The sequence below is a fragment of the Dreissena polymorpha genome, chromosome 6 (assembly GCF_020536995.1).
Source record: "Dreissena polymorpha isolate Duluth1 chromosome 6, UMN_Dpol_1.0, whole genome shotgun sequence".
Classification (NCBI taxonomy): Eukaryota; Metazoa; Mollusca; class Bivalvia; order Myida; family Dreissenidae; genus Dreissena; species Dreissena polymorpha.
In genome coordinates, this window is record NC_068360.1 from 45,720,261 (window position 1) to 45,742,076 (window position 21,816).

The 21,816-nt window shown below is 35.4% G+C and overlaps 1 protein-coding gene across 4 annotated transcripts in view; it reads right to left on the bottom strand.

Moving 5' to 3' along the window:
- Positions 1-21,816, bottom strand: part of LOC127835344 (zinc finger CCCH domain-containing protein 13-like) — a 60,086-nt gene that overhangs the window by 4,002 nt on the left and 34,268 nt on the right. The window contains exons 18-24 of one of the 4 annotated variants that reach the window (XM_052361720.1): positions 19,090-19,180; positions 18,278-18,334; positions 16,845-16,930; positions 15,165-15,282; positions 6,294-6,356; positions 1,317-1,502; positions 393-706 (exon numbers count right to left, since the gene is read on the bottom strand). In XM_052361720.1, the coding sequence (XP_052217680.1) occupies positions 393-706; positions 1,317-1,502; positions 6,294-6,356; positions 15,165-15,282; positions 16,845-16,930; positions 18,278-18,334; positions 19,090-19,180 (915 nt within the window). Of the gene's footprint in view, positions 1-392; positions 707-1,316; positions 1,503-6,293; positions 6,357-10,918; positions 12,166-12,648; positions 12,765-15,164; positions 15,283-16,844; positions 16,931-18,277; positions 18,335-19,089; positions 19,181-21,816 lie in introns of those variants that run through there. The other 3 variants (XM_052361722.1, XM_052361721.1, XR_008028474.1) reach the window with 3 other exon arrangements.

A 21,816-nucleotide genomic window follows, 5' to 3' on the forward strand; every position in this document is an offset into this window, starting at 1 on the left:
CCTTGTCTGCTCTACATGTCACTGTACCTTGTCTACTCTACATGACACCCTACCTTGTCTGCTCTACATGCCAACCTACCTTGTCTGCTCTTCATGACACCCTACCTTGTCTGCCCAACATGTCACCCCTACCTTGTCTGCTCTACATGTCACCCTACTTTGTCTGCTCTACATGTCACACTCCCTTGTCAGCTCAACACGTCACACTATCTTGTCTGCTCTACATGTCACCCTACCTTGTCTGCTCTACACATCACCCTACTTTGTCTGCTCTACATGTCACCCTACCTTGTCTGCTCTACATATCACCCTACTTTGTCTGCTCTACATGTCATCCTACCTTGTCTGCTCTACATGTCACCCTACCTTGTCTGCTCTACATATCACCCTACCTTGTCTGCTCTACAGAGCTGACGCCTCATTTCGAGATCTTTGCGAGCACACAGTGCCCGACGGAAAGGTCCGATGTTGGACATCAGCGACATCCTCTCCTTCAGTTTCTGCAGCCCAGAAGCGTGAAACATCGCAACGTCACTGAGAAAGTTAAATTTAGAGGACCGAGAACCAGTATTGTTCTGTTTTGAGGGGGACTGTGAAGCTTCAGCTTTACTGTCTTCAGACAATGTTGTTTCCTCTTGTTTAATGTCTGCTTTATTGGGTTTAGCTTCAGTCTGTGAGTCATTGAGATCAGATTGACTTTCAGTCACTGAAAACAAAAGAAAACTTGTGTTCTAATGTAACTACATGTTATGTATGAGTCTTTGGTTCCAAATATTCAGAGAAACAATAAGATTTTGTTAAACACGGTTAACATGTGCTATGCTTCGAGGGTCGCTCTTACCCCAATTTAAAAAGTGTAACATTTTCAATTATAAGGGGCATTGAAGCTTGATAAATGGTACATAATTCAATAATCATTAACCTGGTTTAACTAAAAATACTGTAAACGTATAGAAATTTGTCAGTATGAAATTTTGTGGTTTATTAAAAAACAACTAATTCGTTGGCACGTAATTTCGTGGATTTCAAATTTTTGGGGAAGACTGACCGTCATAATAATTTAACTTTTATTAAAACAACAAGAGTAATAATGAAGCATAATCTGCTCATCTGTGTTGACAGCAAGACTTGGGGTTAATGTGCACTGAAGCATGAAAGTGTCCCGAAATGTCCCACAAAGTCACACATACCACAACCCGCAGCAGATACTTATTTATTGTATTTTCAATAGTGATTTACCGAGTTGAAAATTTCAAATAGGGTCAGCAGCTTAGCACTCCGTAAAAGCAAAATTATTCCACAACCATTCTGCTCACATTCATGTTTCTGGCACACCTCCAGGACTTGCGAGAACAGCTGGTTCCCTGCATACTGCCGTGACAGCCCGATCTTTGAGAAGATGGCTCCAGGCTTGAAGCGGTTCAAAGCTGAACCAGTCTGTGGCTTGGGCCGCTCATCCCTGATCAGACTGGACCAGTCTATCTCCAGGGCATCCACTGCAGCTGTATAAAAGAAAAGGTTCCAGTGAAATAATTGAAAACAACATTTATGCAAAAACAGCTTTTGGTCCCAAACATATCAACTTTCTGGATTAGTATTTATGAATAAAATGACTTACATTTTTTTAAATTATTCAACATGAAAAAGCGTGTAATAGTTTCAGTTTTATTTTTTTCATATTTAATCATTTACGAAAAAAAACAAAAAAAAGGGAAAAATATGTTTCTCAAATTTATCACACTACTTGTAATAATGTAATAACCAAACCTAGGTTAACCAATACATGTATTAACAATTTAATTGATGATTAATATAGGATCTGGCACGAGTTGGCATATCATACCATATTTTATTAAAGCAGTTCAGAAATTTTGTTAGTAAGCGAGCCTTTGGCGAGCTCACTAACGAATTTCCTGGACCAGTTTAATAAAATATGGTATGATATGATGAGTGTCAGATCTTTTTTATCACATGCTTTTAAATGTGAAAATTTATAAATATTTACGCAAACATAATGATAAATCCCGAATGTTGTTTACATTTCGTGATGTCATTTAATGTTGCAACGTCATTTCATCAAAATAACAAAATGCGGTTAAAAAGTATATTACACATGTGTAAAATAAAAATATATGTAATGGTTATATTGCATGGGAAACAGGGTATGGCATGTGATAAATTTTGTTGTTTATATTTCATAGAGCATCTAAGGCTTGTAATATTCTTACATGAGGCCAACATTTTTTGTTTCACAGGAGTGCCGAACCTAAATTTAGAAAATACAATTACAACTAGAAATGCCATTGATGTAAAAACAGTAAACATTTGTTATTTTTATTTGTCTACCCTCACCCCGGACTTTTTTCAGTTCCTGTAAAACATTTAACTCATTTTCAGCAAAATAAGCATCAGAAACACAACACAAAAAGTACTCCTATTTTGGTAAATTATTCAATTATTTCATTATTATTATTATGAATGATAAAGTTACAGCCTGAACAATAATTTTGAAGAAATATTTAACCTTTTACCTTTATGTGCGACCTTGTTTAACTGTTTAAAGAAAGGAACTAATGGCGTAAGATGTTTCGAGATAGAGAGCAGAGCATGTGAAATTATCTAATTATCATTAAAACTGTGTAGCTTTTATCTACATCTCAAAGGATGACACTTTGCAGTGTTTCTCAAACTGCGACTAACTTCGCACATAATTAAGCGTTTTTTGTCTGCTTGATAGCGCTTTTTTCACAACTCAAATATTTAAGCACCGACCAGACCAGAAAGTGTCTTCGAAAAATTGCCAGTTAATTAGGTGTGAAATGTCTTTCAGGAACCAGCACACAACCTCGAGTTATCGAAAATCACATGTTATTGCCAGTATTTTTATAAAGAAATTAAAAGAAAATGTTAAGGACTTCCTTTAACACTCGAGTAATCGCAAGTTTTCGAGAAAACGGCAGCTCGAGTTATTGCAATTCTACCATATTTATCCTTTAAGGGCCATGATTCAGAAAAAAATTCAGGTTATCAGTCAGGTTATCAAACTTGGCTAAAATTATTTGCCTACATACATTATAACCAAGTTTTATGATGATCCATTTTTATGTGGTCTGAATTAGACAGAAGACAAGGTTTATTGTTTTTTTTGTTCAGTTTAAGGGCCATAAATTATTTCAGAAGTGCTTCAGGCCATCTGGCTGGTTATCAATCTTTCCCAAACTACCATGCCCACAAACATTATCACCAGGCTTCATGATTATCTGATTTCAGCTGATTTAATGAGCGGATATCATTTTCGTAAACGCTGCCTGCAAGCCTACCATCCAGCCAACTGCAGCTGTTCCCATAAACAGGAGTACAAAACAAGAGCACCCCATAATGGGTGCCACGCTCGGCTACGGGTGCAGTTTTAAATAAATGAAAGCTTGTCAGAATTTCTTTTTATTTTAAGGTCACAGTGACCTTTACCTTTAACCTAGTGACCCAAAAATGGATGTGGCGTGCAGAACTCATCAAGGTGCATCTACACATGAAGTTTCAAAGTTGTAGGTGGAAGCAATTTGAATTTAGAACCAATGTTCAAAACCTTAACAATTTGTTAAGGTTAACGCACGATGCAGACGTCGGAAGGCGAAGACACGACGAGCGGGCTATGACAATACCTCGGGTTTTCTCCGCTAAAAATGTGAAATATTACAAAGAATGACATCAGTCACAAACAACATGAAAACCTAAAACTTCCAGCAATACAAGAAGTACAATCACAAAGCAATACATTGTGTTTTTGTAAGCAGAAGAAAAGTTCACAAAGATAAACAAGCACACATGTCCACCATGCTGGGCTAGTAAACTATTAAACATAAATAACAATTAAAAGCCATAAAACTTGCAACAAATGCTAAAAAAATGCAAAGCACTGTTGGCTGATGCGTTTTACAAATAAATAATAAAAGAAAGTGTGTGAAAAGCTCTGTTTAGTACCTGAACACATTTGGTTGATAACAAAACAAACAAGAGCACCGTCTTGCGAGTGCAGACCGCTCATCTATTTTCTTTTTAAAGGTGAAGGGACTCTCATTTTCAATCACAAATTAGGGAGGGATGGAGTGAAGAGGGGTGTATAGTGTGGGGGTGTGGACATTTATTACATTATCTTCCAAAAATGCGGAAAAAAAAAACAAAAAAAAAAGGGGGGGGTGGGGGGGTGGGGGTGGGATTCTTGGGTGCAATGGTTGGACAGTATTTCAAACATAAAATGATAAAAATAAATATTTGTGTTTTTTAACCGTTTCAAAAAAAAAAATGGGGGGGGGGGGTGGGGTATAGTGTGAGGGTGTGGTGGTAATTTGTGAGATGATCTTAAAAAAAAAAAAAAAAAAAAAAAAATTAGGGGGGGGGATTCGGTTGGGGGGAGGGGGGGTGGGGCGGGATTCTTGGGTGCGATGGTTGGACGGTATTTCAAACATAAAATAATAAAAAAAAATATTTGTGTTTTTTAACCGTTTCAACAAAAATAATTCGGGGGGTGGGGTGGGGGGGGTATAGTGTGAGGGTGTGGTGGTCATTTGTGAGATGATCTTTAAAAAAAAAAAAAATTAAATAAATAAAAAATTAGGGGGGGGGGGGGGGGGGGGGAAGGGCACGGGGGATGGTTTGGGTGGAGTCTATTGTGGTATGTCAGGTAAGAGTAGTTTTGTCAAAGTATCAATCAAATCTAATCATAAATAAAGAAGTTATGGCAATTTTAGCAAAATTTAATAATTTGACCTTGAGAGTCAAGGTCATTCAAAGGTCAAGGTAAAATTCAACTTGCCAGGTACAGTAACCTCATGATAGCATGAAAGTATTTGAAGTTTGAAAGCAATAGCCTTGATACTTAAGAAGTAAAGTGGATCGAAACACAAAATTTAACCATATATTCAAAGTTACTAAGTCAAAAAAGGGCCATAATTCCGTAAAAATGACAACCAGAGTTATGCAACTTGTCCTTTTACTGTACCCTTATGATATTTTGTGAGTGTTCCAAGTATGAAAGCAATATCTATGATACTTTAGGGGTAAAGTGGACAAAAACACTAAACTTAACCAAATTTTCAATTTTCTAAGTGTAAAGGGCCCATAATTCCACCCAAATGCCAGTCAGAGTTACATAACTTTGCCTGCACGGTCCCCTTATGATAGTTAGTAAGTGTTGCAAGTATGAAAGCAATAGCTTTGATACTTAATAAATAAAATGGACCTAAACACAAAACTTAACCAAAATTTTCAATTTTCTAAGTATAAAAAGGGCACATAATTCTGTCAAAATGCACGCCAGAGTTATCTAACTTTGCCTGCCCAGTCCCCTCATGATAGTAAGTAAGTGTACCAAGTTTGAATGCAATAGCATTGATACTTTATGAGAAAAGTGGACCTAAACGCAAAACTTAACCAAAATTTTCAATTTTCTAAGTATAAAAAGGGCACATAATTCTGTCAAAATGCACGCCAGAGTTATCTAACTTTGCCTGCCCAGTCCCCTCATGATAGTAAGTAAGTGTACTAAGTTTGAATGCAATAGCATTGATACTTTCTGAGAAAAGTGGACCTAAACGCAAAACTTAACCGGACGCCGACGCCTACGCCGACGCCAAGGTGATGACAATAGCTCATAATTTTTTTTCAAAAAATAGATGAGCTAAAAATGACTTCATTGGAAAACATACACACATTCAACTGCAAGAAAAATGTGCATGCGTAATGTTTCTAAGATATGAATAAGAGAATTACCATTGCCACATAGTAACAGCTTTTTTGATTGCCATGACAATTACAGTACATTGTATTTACAAGCATTCATTGCTGCCATGGGATTCAACAAAGAAATTTGAGCAAATGAATTAAAACTAACTAGACACATACAGTGATTACATGCTACGATGATATCTTAAAGTTAAGCAAGTCATTTTGTAGTAAAGTTTGTTAAGCACAATCAACATCTTTAATTGCAGAAAAGTTTTCGTCTTTTCAGAATGATTATTGACGTTTAATTGATCATAGGAAAACTATTAATTTATAATGGAGTACATAAACGCATAAATCAATATCTATGACTGGATCATTAAGACTATTAAAGTAGGACTCAACCAAATTTGTTATGGACACAACATTTCCAAGCACTGAGTCCCATGGACTCAGATTTGCACAAGCTGTACCCAACATGTATTTAACAGAGGACGAAATCAAAAGAAAACGAAGGAAAAGAAATTGACACGTACACAAAAAGTGGCAAACATCAAATATATATATCTCACCCATTTTGACTCGTTCCACAAGACCGCCCTCATCTGAAGATATAGATTCTAACTCTTCAGGCTCTGTGGTATAAATAATAATAGACTAGATGCCTTTTAGCAAACATGTACAGCCCATTTTAATAGGATTAAATTTAACTAGACTTACCTGTAAGGCAAAGATTAATCTGAATTTCATCTCACACAAAACTCCCAGACGTCGCAGAAACTCTCTTGCACTGCTATGGTCCCTTTACTCAAGACCATGCACATTGTAAAACCATCAGGAGACGCCAAATTAAAACAAGTTTGGTGAAGGTCGGATGAAAACAACTTGAATTAGAAAGCGGACACTTAATACGGACCGACAGACCGACCAACAAGCTCACTCCTATATACCCCCCTAAACTTCGTTTGTGGGGGTATAATTATAATTTCTGTGGGGCCCATTTGGGAGTTTATGTGTGACATGAAATGTGTGATGTTAGATATTAGATACAAGCTGAACCATGTACATGTTTGACCTTACCTGAGCGTGACCCTAATTGTTTCCCAAGGGAAAACACATGGTGAATTATTTGGTAACAAATCTAAAAATTTACATGACAAATGATTAACTCTGGAGAAGCTGTTTTTGACCACATTTGTCCTTTATATTGATGTGTGACCTTTACTTTTGAGAAAAAATTATGGTTGTTACCTATGAAATGCAGTCTCAACATTTGTGGTAAATTATTTAAAAATCAGGCCGTTAACTTACTTAAAGTGATAATATAGGAAACTAGAAATGGCGCGGCAGAGGCCGACGCGTATCCCCACGCCGAATGTTTGACCTAGGTGTGCCCCAGGGTTGGTAATGGGGCCATGCATAGCTGAGATTGACCGTATTGTCATAAGAGAAGTTCATCATCAATTAGAAGTGAATTGGTGTAGAAATGAAGAAGTTATAGTAAAAGGCAATTTTGGGTGGGTGTGACATATGTGGGCAGGGCGCCCCAGGGTTGGTAATGGGGCCATGCATAGTTGAGATTGACCGTATTGTCATAAGAGAGGTTCAGTATCAATTTGAAGTGAATCGGTGTAGAAATGAAGAAATTATAGTAAAAGGCAATTTTGGGTGGGTGTGGTCTATGTGGGCGGGGCGCCCCAGGGTTGGTAATGGGGCCATGCATAGTTGAGATTGACTGTATTGTCATAAGAGAAGTTCAATATCAATTTGAAGTGAATCGGTGTAGAAATGAAGAAATTATAGTAAAGGCAATTTTGGGTGGGTGTGGTCTATGTGGGCGGGGCCCCAGGGTTGGTTATGGGAACATGCATAGTTGAGATTGACCCTAATGTCATAAGAGAAGTTCAGTATCAATTTGAAGTGAATCCGTGTAGAAATGAAAAAATTATAGTAAATGGAATTTTTTGGTGGGTGTGGCCTATGTGGGCGGGCGCCCCAGGGTTGGGATTGGGGCCATGCATAGTTGAGATTGACCCTAATGTCATAACAAAAGTTCAGTATCAATTTGAAGTGAATCCGTGTAGAAATGAAAAAATTATAGTAAATGGAAATTTTTGGTGGGTGTGGCCTATGTGGGCGGGGCGCCCCAGGGTTGGGAATGGGGCCATGCATGGTTGAGATTGACCGTATTGTCATAGGTGAGGTCCAGTATCAATTTGAAGTGAATCGGTGTAGAAATAAAGAAGTAAATGTAAAATAACCTAAAAAAATGAGTGATAATTTCTGACGCGGCCCCACCCCAACCCCTATAACTTTTGACCCAGGGGTCAGATCAAAATTCCAAATAGTGCAGGGTCGCACATATGCTCATAGCTACCATGTGTGTAAATTTCAAGGTTCTAGTGCTTTTAGTGTAGGAGGAGATAGTGGCCAGGACGGACGGACAGACGGACGGACAGACGGACGGACGGCGGAGATCACCACAATATCCCCACCTTTTTTTCAAAAAGCGTGGGGATAACAAGAAATATCTTTAAAAAGGATATACGGCGTTGATTGTGGTTGCAGTTAATGAAAGGTAAAGACTTCAATGAATGAGATCAAAGATAGCGAATGTCTTTTTCTGTGCAGTTCTTAGCTGCAGCAAACGCAGTACGGGATGATACGCGGAGTTTTCGCAGCTTATTTTACATTATTACGTATTGCTGGTCATAAACGTATAGACCAGTTGAATGTTATTGTTTACATTCGGGATTTTCCGCGCATGCGCACTGACTGGTTGGCAAAAAGCACTGGTTACAGTAACGTAAAACATGTATATATGTCTTTTGTTTAGTCAATAAAACGATACAAAAAATAAAAATAGACATTAAAACTCTTAAATAATAGTGCAAAAATATAATATTTAGTACCAATAAATGTATTTTCATAAATATAATTTCCTCTGTATACAAATACAAATTAGTTATTAACATCAGAGTAAACGTGGTCGGAAGACTAAAAACTGGCAATCCCACAAAACAAAACAATAAATATTCTTTCGTATTCTTTGTGATAGTAAGATTTTGATAAATTATATTTCAAAGATAATAACACATACATTTATTTGATTATAATTATAAGTGGTGTAGATATTGTTATTGTTCATAAGCGAAAAAAAGTGTAAGAGGGGCATTTAATCAATTATATAATTATAATTATAATTATATAAAACGAAGCCCTTAAAGCGGAATACGTTACAATTTTTAAACATTGTACATGTAGTAATTTTATTTTCCATTGAATGAATTATCGTTTCGTTTCCATCGAATGACAATATCATAAAGTTTAGCATACATATGAAAAACAAGAACTGCATATTATGCAAATTGAACTGTCTTTGCGTGCACCCTCTTTACTGGTGATACGGAGTGATAACAATCTAGCATTTTATGATAAATAAATCTATATATTAATTTATTTTACGCAAGTATTATTTACCCTTTTGTTGTTTGCTTGTTTTCATGATGTCGTTTCGTACACTATATACAGTAACGTACAATCTTAACACGTAAAAGCCGAGTTTACATTTGCCGGTACTCGTTAAATACGTTAATTGTGTAGCAGTGAAATTGCACAATATTTTTAATTTATAGTTATTAAACACTGTATTATTGTGATTAAACTGGCGAATATATGTATACACAAGTTCCTGTTAATCCATTTCGGACAAATATCTTCATTTTTTAATATGTTAAAATATTTAATTAAAGCAACTGTTTCGTATTTCGGCTTTACAATTTTGCTTAGATGATCGCTCATTATGCCAAGCAGTGTTTTTTTATGGCAATTTCGGGGCCCCATTCCCCTCAAAAAAGAGTATATATTTTTCCCCCATTTTGTAAAAAAAATCCCCTCCAGAAGTAAAAAAAAAAAAATTTTTTTTTTTTTTTTTTTAGAAAGAACTGTTTCATTATCATGCCAAATATATCTCAAATTTATTTCATAAATAACTAACAAAGTATATAACTAAAATTTATATGATTTTTAATTATTATAAAGTGTTATATTAAATTAGATTAGTTTTTTCCAAATCAGTGTACTTTTCACATGAATTGCATTTTTCTCCCAAAATGGCCAGGAAAAGGCCTGATGTGTCAATATTTGTTGATAAAAACATTCCAATTTGGTCCATTTTATTGATAAAAAATGCTCAAATTTGCCATTTAATCGATTAAAAAAAACTCAATTCGACTCAAAATGGCTAAGAAAACTGAGACTGTGCATGAAGGCTGAACTGTCTGAAACTAATGTTGAAAAAATCATTGATATATATTTCAGAAAAAGGACAGACATTCTGCTGTGAATATTATATTCATACAAACATGTGTATTCATATAATAAATATTACATATAAAAGAGTGAATTTTTAATTTTCCCCTTTTCCTAAAAAACGACGCATTTTTTCCCCTTTGGACGGGCCCCGCCACCATTCCCCTATAAGTGAAAAAAAAACACTGCCAAGGGATGACATGGAGGTATCATAAATTGTGTTTAATGACCAGACACTTGTATGCCACATGTGGTTTATGCAGGGACCCAAGAATAGGTCCCTGGGATTTATGACACCATCTGTTCTTTGTAATTGTTTGGACAGTATCCGATCATAACGAGATAATCGGTTTAAAACACCGGGTTAAAAACGCAGAAACAAAGAGTGTCAAAATTGGTGTGAATAATTAAATAAAAACAATTACATTTATCAAGAGAATTTATTTAATGTGTAACAAGGTAGGTTTTTACAGGCATAAATGTTCAAATCAGTTACTATATGATGCGTACATAACGTCCATCTATTTGCTGTTTGTTTACATCCTTATTTGTGTATGTACATTAAATTTGATTTATTCTGAAAGAATTTCTAAATCTTAGATTTTTTAAATATAAAAATTGGTTGCGAAGATGTGCCAAGTAGAGATTTTTATGGTAACCACATACCGAGCTCGTGAATTGTCTTCCACTCCCGAGTTCGTTTATAGTAAAAACTAAAGATAACAACAATATAATCGTGCCAAAAATACATTTCCTTGCACGCTTATGTTTTATTCAGACATAGTTAGTAAAATTATTTGATATAGTGCATGATTATCAATAAAAATGATGATTATTCAACCTTCTCTATATGCGCTTTTATGAATTTCACCTCTTTTTGCCAACCCGTGGGAGGAGTCTAATATTTGCAGGTGCGCGTGACGTCACTCGTCAACTGGTCTATAGATACAAAACAGAAAACCAAAAGAAGAATGGAAGTGAAATTAAAACATATGAGTCAACCGGCCACACGCGAAGTACCCGTACATATTTTAAATATTTATACGCGCGTTCTTCGAACAAACCTGTTTTAGTGGTTTGTCTGGCGTTGCTATTTGATTCGATTATTAACAGTATCGAGAATCATTGCGCTAATGCTTAATTCATTAGTCAATATAATGGCATAATTCTTGTTAAATCAATTAAAAATAATATTTATCATGGTATTGTTGTAAAACACATTAAGAATCTATTATTGACATACCATATGATATCGCTGGATATCTTCATTTAACATCTGTCTGGTCTTAAAAAAATTCCAGTTCACCTAGTTCACGCTATAGCGTCTTTATTATGTAACGATTATTTTCCTGGCCGCGAACTCCGATCAGCACATAGGGTAGAGACGCAGGGATGACCTGTATGTAAACTCTGACATTCACACACAGTGGCCGCAAATTGACCCGATATACCTCGCGAGTTGAAATGCAATGCATTAAAGTGAGTCTTCGCTTCCACTGCTCTCTATACTTTAACATGTTAACATGTTGACAGGAATATGGAAGTTAGTACTAAATATGAGAACATAGCCTTTAAATGCAAACGTTCTCGCGCTGATAATCTTCTGAAAATAAAAGGTGGACGCACAAACTGTATTGATGTCGAGATTGAGTGTAAAACTGTTCTATCTATTAAGCCTTTTCATTAGATATAAAATTGTTTCATGCTGAACACGCAGTAAAACAGTGTTACAAAGACGCGGACATGTTTCCAATGTTCTGGTCGTATTCTCAAATCAGCCAATGCAGTCAATGAAGTGTATTCATCTGTACTTGGCCGCGGGAAGTTTTATTTGAATTCTTTTGGACGCTAACAAAGGTCAGGCTAAGGTGAAAAGCTGGCGTATACAGCTAACGCCGAAAAATATAGGAATTTTTGCATCAAAATATAGGAGGTTTGGGCTTGTTTAGGGTTAAAATATAGTAATTTTATGGTAAAAAATATTGTTCTAGAGATATGTAGAGAACTTCTTACTTACTTGTTTTCCGTCAATAATCATTAAATTCATGTTTTACTTAACAAAACAGTCCCTCATTTTCCCACCAAGGCAGATATGCTGATGCAGCAACACACTGTGGTCATCCATGTGGACACCTGAATTTTTTTTATTTAAATAGTTAACAATCAACAAAACACCTTACATACAGAATACAAGATTTTTCTGGAAGCTTATGCATATAAATATATTTGAAATTGAACATCAAAATAATTAATTGAACAAAATTGCACTGTGTTATTAAAACCAATTGTAAAACAATCTAATCTCATGGTCACACTTCATCCAAAAGCTAAGGGTTAGTGTATCACATATTGTTAGTATGAACGACTTTCAAGTTGTTAGTAACTGTATCACCATTCACCTGAAAATAAAACTTTTTTTTTTAAAACAGCCTCCTTAATTATTCTACAAGACTTCCAATGCCCTAAAATATTTAAATAATTTCCAATATTCAAAAGAATTGGAGCCTGTAGATACGCTCAATTGCATCTAAGATCAGGAAGAGCATTAAATATCCCCTCAGAAGAGCATCCCTGTGGAAAGACCTGTTACAACTATCTGCTAGGATTTGTTCTCACCTTTGAAATGGTTGTATTTTTCTTCATCAAAGGTGTCCATATAGATATCACAATGGTGTACAACAGCACTCCTGCAAGATGGTGATGCTTTGGAAGAGAAGGGACAGCTTTTTACACTGTAAATTAAAATATCTAAAGGCAGTAATACTTTTTATACGTATTTTTTTAAAGAGGAAATTTTCAGAACAAAATATAGACAAGGGACAAAATTGTCACAAAACCAGGTTTTCATTGTGAAAAAAAAATCTGATAAAGGGAGAAAACTCAAACTGAACTTTTGAAATGACCAAAAAAAATTAACCCCCTTTGTAAGTTTTTTTTTTTTTTAAATCTATTTTTAGTCGTGGCGACCTTGACATTGGAGATATTGACGTGATTCTTTCGTGGGACACACCGTCCCATGATGGTGAACAAATGTGCCAAATGATTTTAAAATCTCACAATGAATGACATAGTTATGGCCAGGACAAGCTCATTTATGGCCATTTTTGACCTTTGAACTCAAAGTGTGACCTTGACCTTGGAGATATCGACGTAATTATTTCGCACGACACACCGTCCAATGATGGTGAACAAATGTGCCAAATGATTTTAAAATCTGACGATGAACGACATAGTTATGGCCCTGGACAAGCTCATTTATGGCCATTTTTGACCTTTGAACTCAAAGTGTGACCTTGACCTTGGAGATATCGACGTAATTATTTCGCGCGACACACCGTCCAATGATGGTGAACAAATGTGCCAAATGATTTTAAAATCTGACAATGAACGACATAGTTATGGCCCGGACAAGCTTATTCTGCCAGCCCGCCAGCCAGCCAGCCAGCCCGCCAGCCCGCCCGCATTCGCCAATCTAATAACCAGTTTTTTCCTTCGGAAAACCTGGTTAAAAACCTGGTTAAAAAACAGTAAAAAATATAGGAAAATATAGGAAATATAGGTTTTGAAAAATATGGGAAAATTCTCCAAAATATAGGAAAATATAGGAATATAGGAATCAGTTGACAACCTGTAAAACTGTAACAGTAATGCTGAAATTATAGTCCACAAAAGCAGTTTCATTGCCATAATCAGACCTTAGACCTTTAAGTGTGACCTTGAACTCTGACCTTGAACTAGGGAGACTGGCATCACACAAGACATGCCCTCTTCTCATGGTTGGTCATTTGTGATAAGATACTTTCAAAATTGCAAAATGAATGATGAAGTTATAGTCTGGACAAGCTGTTTGGGAGGTAAATTTGACCTTGATCTGGAAGTGTCAGCTTGACCTTTGAGATACAGAGACAGGTGTCACTTGCAACACGTTATCTCAGGATGGCGATTACTTGTGGTCAATTGATTTTATAATTGCAGATTGAATGCCAAGATGTCAGGACAAGATGTTTTCTGCCCAAATTGTACCCTTGATCTCTGTGACTATTACCTTTAGAAGCAGGGAGACTGGTGTTACACCAGACGTGTCATCTCACAATGGTGAACATTTGTGGTCATTTATTTGAAATTGCAAGATTAATCACAAGTTAACAGTCTGCACAATCACACGCACACACTTTTGACCATTGGGAGTGCTATATATCAATTTCCTACAAAATGGCAAGACAAAACAATTGAAAATGATGGATCTATTACTAAAATGTTAACCGCTATTTTTATGACCACATAACAATTTCTTCACTAGAGTTCAGTCCAGTTTGATATTGCTTAACAGACATTTTGTGACATCACATCCATATTCAAATATATTAAACAGCGATTTTTTTCCTTCTCTTTAAAGTACCGGAAACCGCACTTTCCCAATTAGGAAAAAACTTCAAATTTCCCAATTGCTGTTTAAAAAATGCCCAAATGAAGGAAACTTAAATTTTTTGAAAAACAGTAATATGTAAAAACCAATCTATCAAATATCAACACTTCCTAAACAAAATGGCTAATCAGTAATGTTAGAGGCAACAACTGGAACTACCTGACCAGAAATACTATGCCTACATTGACTATAGATACATTTTGCAAAGATCAAAAAAAGCCTGTTTGGACTTTTTGAATGAAACAGCTAAAAATAAAGAAATATGTGGCTCATCAATATTTGTTTGTTTGTTGTTTGGAATTTTTGCCATTTTCAACAATATTTCAGTAACACCATAGCGGTCAGATAATTAAATGACAAATAGAGTCAGATCCTACATATTGTCTCCTTCATTTTTTTTCCCTATCTATTCAGAGATTGGGCTCTTAGCATTGACTATGGGGAAATATTGAATAATTTTGAGAAATTATAGCACATGCTTTTAAGATTTGTGTACAAAAAATTATTGGGAATTAAAATTCCAGTGGTTATTTCTGTAAAAAGTGAAAAATTTAAGATCTGAAAAAATTGATCACAGGTGATAACTTTAAATCGCCTCTTAATAGCAAAAAAAACACATCAGTATTTCCTTATATTAATATCTGCAGTATTAAATACAAGCATGTAATAACTTGTTGATCCAAGTTGACCAAATGCTTGTTACTACCTTCCGAGTCTAGTTTCTCCCTCTGTTCCGTGTTGCTATGACAACTGCCCTCACTCCCATGTGGACTGGTACTGCCTGGCACTGTGTCCTTGCTCACGTCTGCATCCTTCTTGGGAGACTGAAACCAGACCAATCACAAAAATACAGGAGACTGAAATTAGACCAATCACACAAATACAGGAGACTGAAACCAGACCAATCACACAAATACAGGAGACTGAAACCAGACCAATCACACAAATACAGGAGACTGAAACCAGACCAATCACACAAATACAGGAGACTGAAACTAGACCAATCAAACAAAAACAGGTGACTGAAACCAGACCAATCACACAAATACAGGAGAATGAAACCAGACCAATCACACAAATACAGGAGACTGAAACCAGACCAATCACATAAATACAGGAGACTGAAACCAGACCAATCACACAAATACAGGAGACTGAAACCAGACCAATCACACAAATACAGGAGACTGACACCAGACCAATCACACAAATACAGGAGACTGAAACCAGACCAATCACACAAATACAGGAGACTGAAACAAGACCAATCACACAAATACAGCCTTTATAATTTGTTAAAAAATGACCTGAATTTAGTGACATAGAATGCTTCAGTTTAACAACTCGGTATTTTCTCAATTATTATTAATGGTAAATAAAATACAATTCAAAATAAAAATATGTATGTCAGTACAGTTAAGTGGTTTATGTAGCTGAATTCATAAAATCAACTAAGACATATGATATCAAGATCTTGTCTGCAATTTAAAGCTATTGGATGTATTAAAACATTGTATACAAAGGCTTCATTTTAAAAAATATCAAGAGATGTGTTTGTCAGAAAAACAATGCCCCCTATTGCGCCGCTTTGAAGCCATATATTTTACCTTTGACCTTGAAGAATGACCTTGACCTTTCACCACTCAAAAAGTGCAGCTCCATGAGATACACATGTATGCCAAATATCAAGTTGCTATCTTCAATATTGCAAAAGTTATGACCAAGGTTAAAGTTTAGTGACAAACACACAGAATGACCGACAGACAGACCAAAAACAATATACTAGTACCCCCGATCATTTGATCCGGGGGCATAAAAATCCAGAATGTTTATTTCATATTTCACCCATGTTTTAATATTAAGATACAACAACATACATCTTTTGTATAATATCATTTCAGGCAAAGTTTACTGCATTTTATCTTGTAAACATTTCTATATCTTTAAAAGATGATGTCCTTCAACCCTTCACCACTCAGATTCACACTTTGACATGTTTGTAGTCCCTTAGAAAATGGAATTAAACTTTATAACTTTCTTACTATATACAAGGTTAAAAAGCTTCATTTCCAACCCTAAGATACTGATGAGCAGCAAACAGAATAAAACCTGAACAAGCTGCGAGTGACTCGCAGGCTGTTCTGGTTTTATGCAGTTTGTATATAGCCATTTCCACTTTGCGTCTGAGAGGGAAAGGATTAACCCATTGCATGCTGGGAAATTTGTCGTCTGCTGAATTTCTAAAATTAGCATTTTCTTCATTTTTTTTTCAAAGAAAACTATCAGAATAGCATTCTGTGGCGTCTCATCTGGGTCCAAACTGTTTGCAAAGGCCTTCAAAATTTGGTTCCAGCGCTGAAAGGATTAAGTGCTCTATTGCACTCACCGCCTCTCCGGGCCTGTTCAGGATGTCATCAGCCGAGTCATCAGACCAGTCGCTGAAGTTCTGCTCTATGTTGTCTAGGTTGTTGTCTGGGAAACAAGCAAATTCATTGAATTGATATCCCCCGCCAATATGCTTCTGGACACCAAAGTGTTATATTTGACACTCAAAAAAGCATTTTTTTTTCAAGATACAAAGGGCCATAACTCCGTTATTAACAGATGGTGTACAATGCCATTTGGCATGCATCATCCACTTATTGATATACATACCCATATCAAGTTTCAATGAAATCCGCCAAAGCACTTCCAAGATACAGACAAAAAAAGCATTTTTTCAAGATACAAAGGGCCATAACTCCGTAATTAACAGATGGTGAAAAATGCCATTTGGCGTGCATCATTCTCTTATCCATATATATACTCATACCAAGTTTCATCCGCCAAAGCACTTCCAAGATATGGCTCAGGATGGACGGAAAGACGGACGGTAAAACGGACGGAAAGACGGACGGACGGACAATGCCAAAACAATATCCCTCCGCCTATGGGGGGGGGGATAATAACCACACATAGGGATCGCTCTGGGAAAACGGGGCTTAATTCATGTGCTAAAAGTGTCATCAAGGATCAGCCTGTGCAGTGTAATCATTTATTGGATTTTTTTTCTGAAGGAAGTCTCCTCTAAGTCCTCTTAGTAAAAATCCAGTTTAGGTGGAAAGTGTCGTCCCTACATTGCCACTGCAGACTGCACAGGCTGACCTGGTACGAAACTTTATGCATAATTATTAAAACCCATTTTGCCAGAGTAAGCCTCTCATATATATGCAAGGTATTGAGTCTCAACATATCAATGTACCAAACACTTATACTGAAAGTTTGTATAAAGTTTTTATAAAATTGTACCAACTGAACTATAAAATATTTTCAATTATCTAAGTCATTTACATGCTAAACGTGTTATCCCTGCTATTGGATACAGACTTAAACAATATTAGATTTCAAATAAGTCATAAGTCAACATAAGTAAGCCATGTGGTCCAGATTTGTATCACTACTCAGGAAAGTTCTCAACATCTTTCCAAAGACATCAAGAACTGGTTCTTCCCAGAAAAAGAACTCAAGAGTGTTTCTGTAAGCTAAAGGCTTTAAATGTAATCAAGGTGAAACAAGAGAAGGTTTAAACATTTAAACTCAAAGACGTGAATCACACAGCGCCATACAGGCATACTACTGTAAAGTCTCTTGATATGAGTCGTGTTCTGAGAAAACTAGGCATAATGTATGTAAATCAGGGACAACACTTTCTGCCTTTATGGTATTTTTCGTTTAAAGGAAGTCTCTTCTAATCGAAAATCCAGTTAAGGTGGAAAGTGTCATCCCTGATTAGCCTGTGCGGACTGCCCAGTTTTCTCAGAACGCAACTCATATGCTCACCTTCTCTGTCAGAGCCCACAGTGTCCTTGATCACGTAGCCTGCTAAAGCACCTGCCCCTTCAAACATGAGAAAAGAGATCTTAGCTACGTTTCAAAGGCAGATTTAGGGCCTAAATAGGGACCACTGCAATATATGATGTTCCTTCAATTAATGTAAATTGTTATGTTAAATCTGTGCTTAAGTTGCTTAAATTCACACCCATATGGTTGGACTTTCAATACTCTGGTAACAACCAACAAACTATGAGCCTGGTTCTGGGGAAACTGGGAAATATTCATGTGCATAAAGTGCCGTACCAGATAAGCCTGTGCAGTTAACGCTCGCTTATCAGGGATGACACTTTTAGCCTAACTGGATTTTTGTTTAGAAGGGACTGCCTTTAAATAAAAAAATCCACAGGAACAGAAATTGTGGCCCCTGATTAGTCGGTGCAGACTGCACAGGCTTATCTGGGATGACACTTTAAGCACATGCAATAAGCCCAGTTTTCCGCAAACAAGGCTCTTATTAACTAGTCTTTGGCATTGAAGTAAACCTGCAGTGAAGAGTAGTTGTTGGTTACACCTTCCACTACAGGACTAAAAGTTACCCCCGCACAGAAACCAAACTTGCAAGTATTCTGGGGATGAAGCTCATACTTAGTGAAGAGAATAATGGTGTCCTGTCTGGCTTGTGCAATACAAAATGACATAGTGCAATTAGAACAACATGATCATGTAACTTTATTATTTAATCAAATAATTTATTACTGCCTTTCTGATTATATTAGATGCAACTTCAAGTTCAATACACAAATACTGAGGGTGCATACCTTCTGTAAAGCTATCTAGCCGCAGCCGTTTGCTGTCCTTGCTGTCGTTGGAATGTGACCTTGACCTTGACCTCTTTCTATCCTCCGTGTCCTACATAAAGATAGACATCAGGTGAGATTACTAAGAGTAAACTAAACCTGATAAAAACATCATCTTCAGAAATAAGTTTAGTAAGTACTTTAAAACCTGATATAAGTGTCATCATCAGAAATAAGTTTCATTAGTACTTTAAACCCTGATAAAAGTGTCATCTTCAGAAATAGGTTTAGTCAGTACAATAAAACCTGATAAAAGTGTCATCTTCAGATATAAGTTAAGCCAGTACTATAAACCCTGATAAAAGTTGTATCTTCAGAAATAAGTTTAGTCAGTACTATTAACCTTGATAAAGTGGTATCTCCAGAAATAAGTTTAGTCAGTACTATAAAAACTGATAAAAGTTGTATCTTCAGAAATAAGTTTAGTCAGTACTATTAACCCTGATAAAGTGGTATCTCCAGAAATAAGTTAAGTCAGTACTATAAACCCTGATAAAAGTGGTATCTCCTAAAATAAGTTTAGTCAGTTCTATTAACCCTGATAAAGTGGTATCTCTAGAAATAAGTTTAGTCAGTACTATAAAACCTGATAAAAGTGGTATCTCCAGAAATAAGTTAAGTCAGTACTTTAAACCCTGATAAAAGTGTCATTTTCAAAAATAAATTTAGTCGGTACTATCAACCCTAATAAAAAAAACTTCATCTTCAGAAATAAGTTTAGTCAGTACTTTAAGCAGGGTTGCCACCAACATAATAATATAAAATTCCCTGACTTTTCACTGACTTTTCCCTGACCAAATCTTGGTTTTCATTGACTAATTTTGCGAAATATTCGGCCTCCTCCTCTCCATACAGCCGACCAAATCCACCCATTTTATAATGTTTATTTTATTCTTTAATATAAAATATTTAACAAATAACAAAGCAGTACTACTTGTACACTAAACTATGTTTTCCCATGTTTCCTAGCGTAAAGGAACCACCATCACATTAAAGACAGCGTGCTTTATCTATTTTTTTTAGAGTTTTTGAAAACCCTGGGTCTTTGAGCCAAAGTCTGTGATATATGATAGGTTAATACATAAAAATTGTAAATTATCTAACTCAAATCTGTGTGACTTCTGCAGTGAAAACATTGAAACTATAGAACATCTTTTTTGGGAGTGCAAACACATCCAGCCTATTTGGAATCAATTAACATATTTTCTTGAACAACATCAACTAAACGTTAAACTATCTCTCTTAAATGTAAGTTTCGGAATTAACTCATTGAAATCAATAGACTGTAATAATATTGTGAATTTTATGGTTATATTGATGAAATATTTTATCTGAAACATGACGTACAAAAAACAAGTACCAAATTTTAATTGTTTTGTCCATAGTCTTAAACTAAAAATTCAGATTGAGAAAGAAATAGCCCTCAGTAATGACACATTACAAATCCTTGAACAAAAATGGAATCGGATTAAATTCTCATAATGTTTTGTCCACTTATATACATTTCACTCTAATGTTAGTTTATCTCTCTAAAATAGTTTTGTTTATTTTTATTTTTTTATTCTTATGTTTTCAATCAGACAAGATCATTGTGAATATACAACAAAACACTTAAGTCCAGTATGTTTTTCTTTCAACTTTATACAATTCATCATATTTCATAACTATTCCTCTGTTGTTCTTTTCTTTTCTCTCTAAAAAAATATATATAAGCATATCTTGTATAACATGTCTGAACTATATTGCTTTGTACAATCACTATGTTGTATGATCATATACATGTTTACATGGTATGTATGATATTGAATAAAAAAAAAAAAAAGAAAATAAACAAAAGTCCGCTAATCATTACAAAAAAAAAAAAAAAAAAAAAATTGTGCAGGTAGGAGCAGTAGCAGGTCTTCTTGATAACTGAAATAAATAAGCAAAGTATAGTATAGCTTTTTCATGCTGTCATCTCTAATGATCCTGCAAAGCATAAAATATAGAATTAATCAGCTCTGGGGGCAAGGCCAGGATGCATGCAAAGCCTTTCAGCCTTCAAGGATATACTACGAATTAATCAAAGATAAAAAAATAGATAAATTTACATTTTGGAACATGCTTTACACATGTTATTGTTTTATGTAAATAGAAATAGTCAAAACATTTCAAATAACAAATATACTGTTGAATCTTCAAAAACAATGTACCTGAAGACTGCCATAGCCACTAAATAACTTATGCATAGACCAAAAATTATATTTTTCACTGACTTTTCTGAAATTTCATTTTTCACTGACCATTTTTTTAAATTCCCTGACTTTTCACTGACCTTGAAAAAAAAAACAAATTTCCCTGACTTTTTAATTAAGTGGCAACCCTGTTAAACCCTGATAAAAGTTTCATTTTCAAAATTAAGTTTAGTCAGTACTATTTACCCTGATAAAAATGTCATCTTCAGAAATAAGTTTAGTCAGCACTTTTAACCCTGATAAAAGTTGTATCTCCAGAAATAAGTTTAGTCAGTACTACTAAACCTGATCTCTGGAGTTCCTTTAGGTACCCTGCACTTTTTTATGTTTTATTTTTGGTCTTTATCAAACAGAAATATTACATTTAAACCAATTTTTATATGACATAAATTTATTTAAGTATGGGTCAAATGCAATTTTGAAAGCATGCATTGGCAATAAAAATTCATTACAT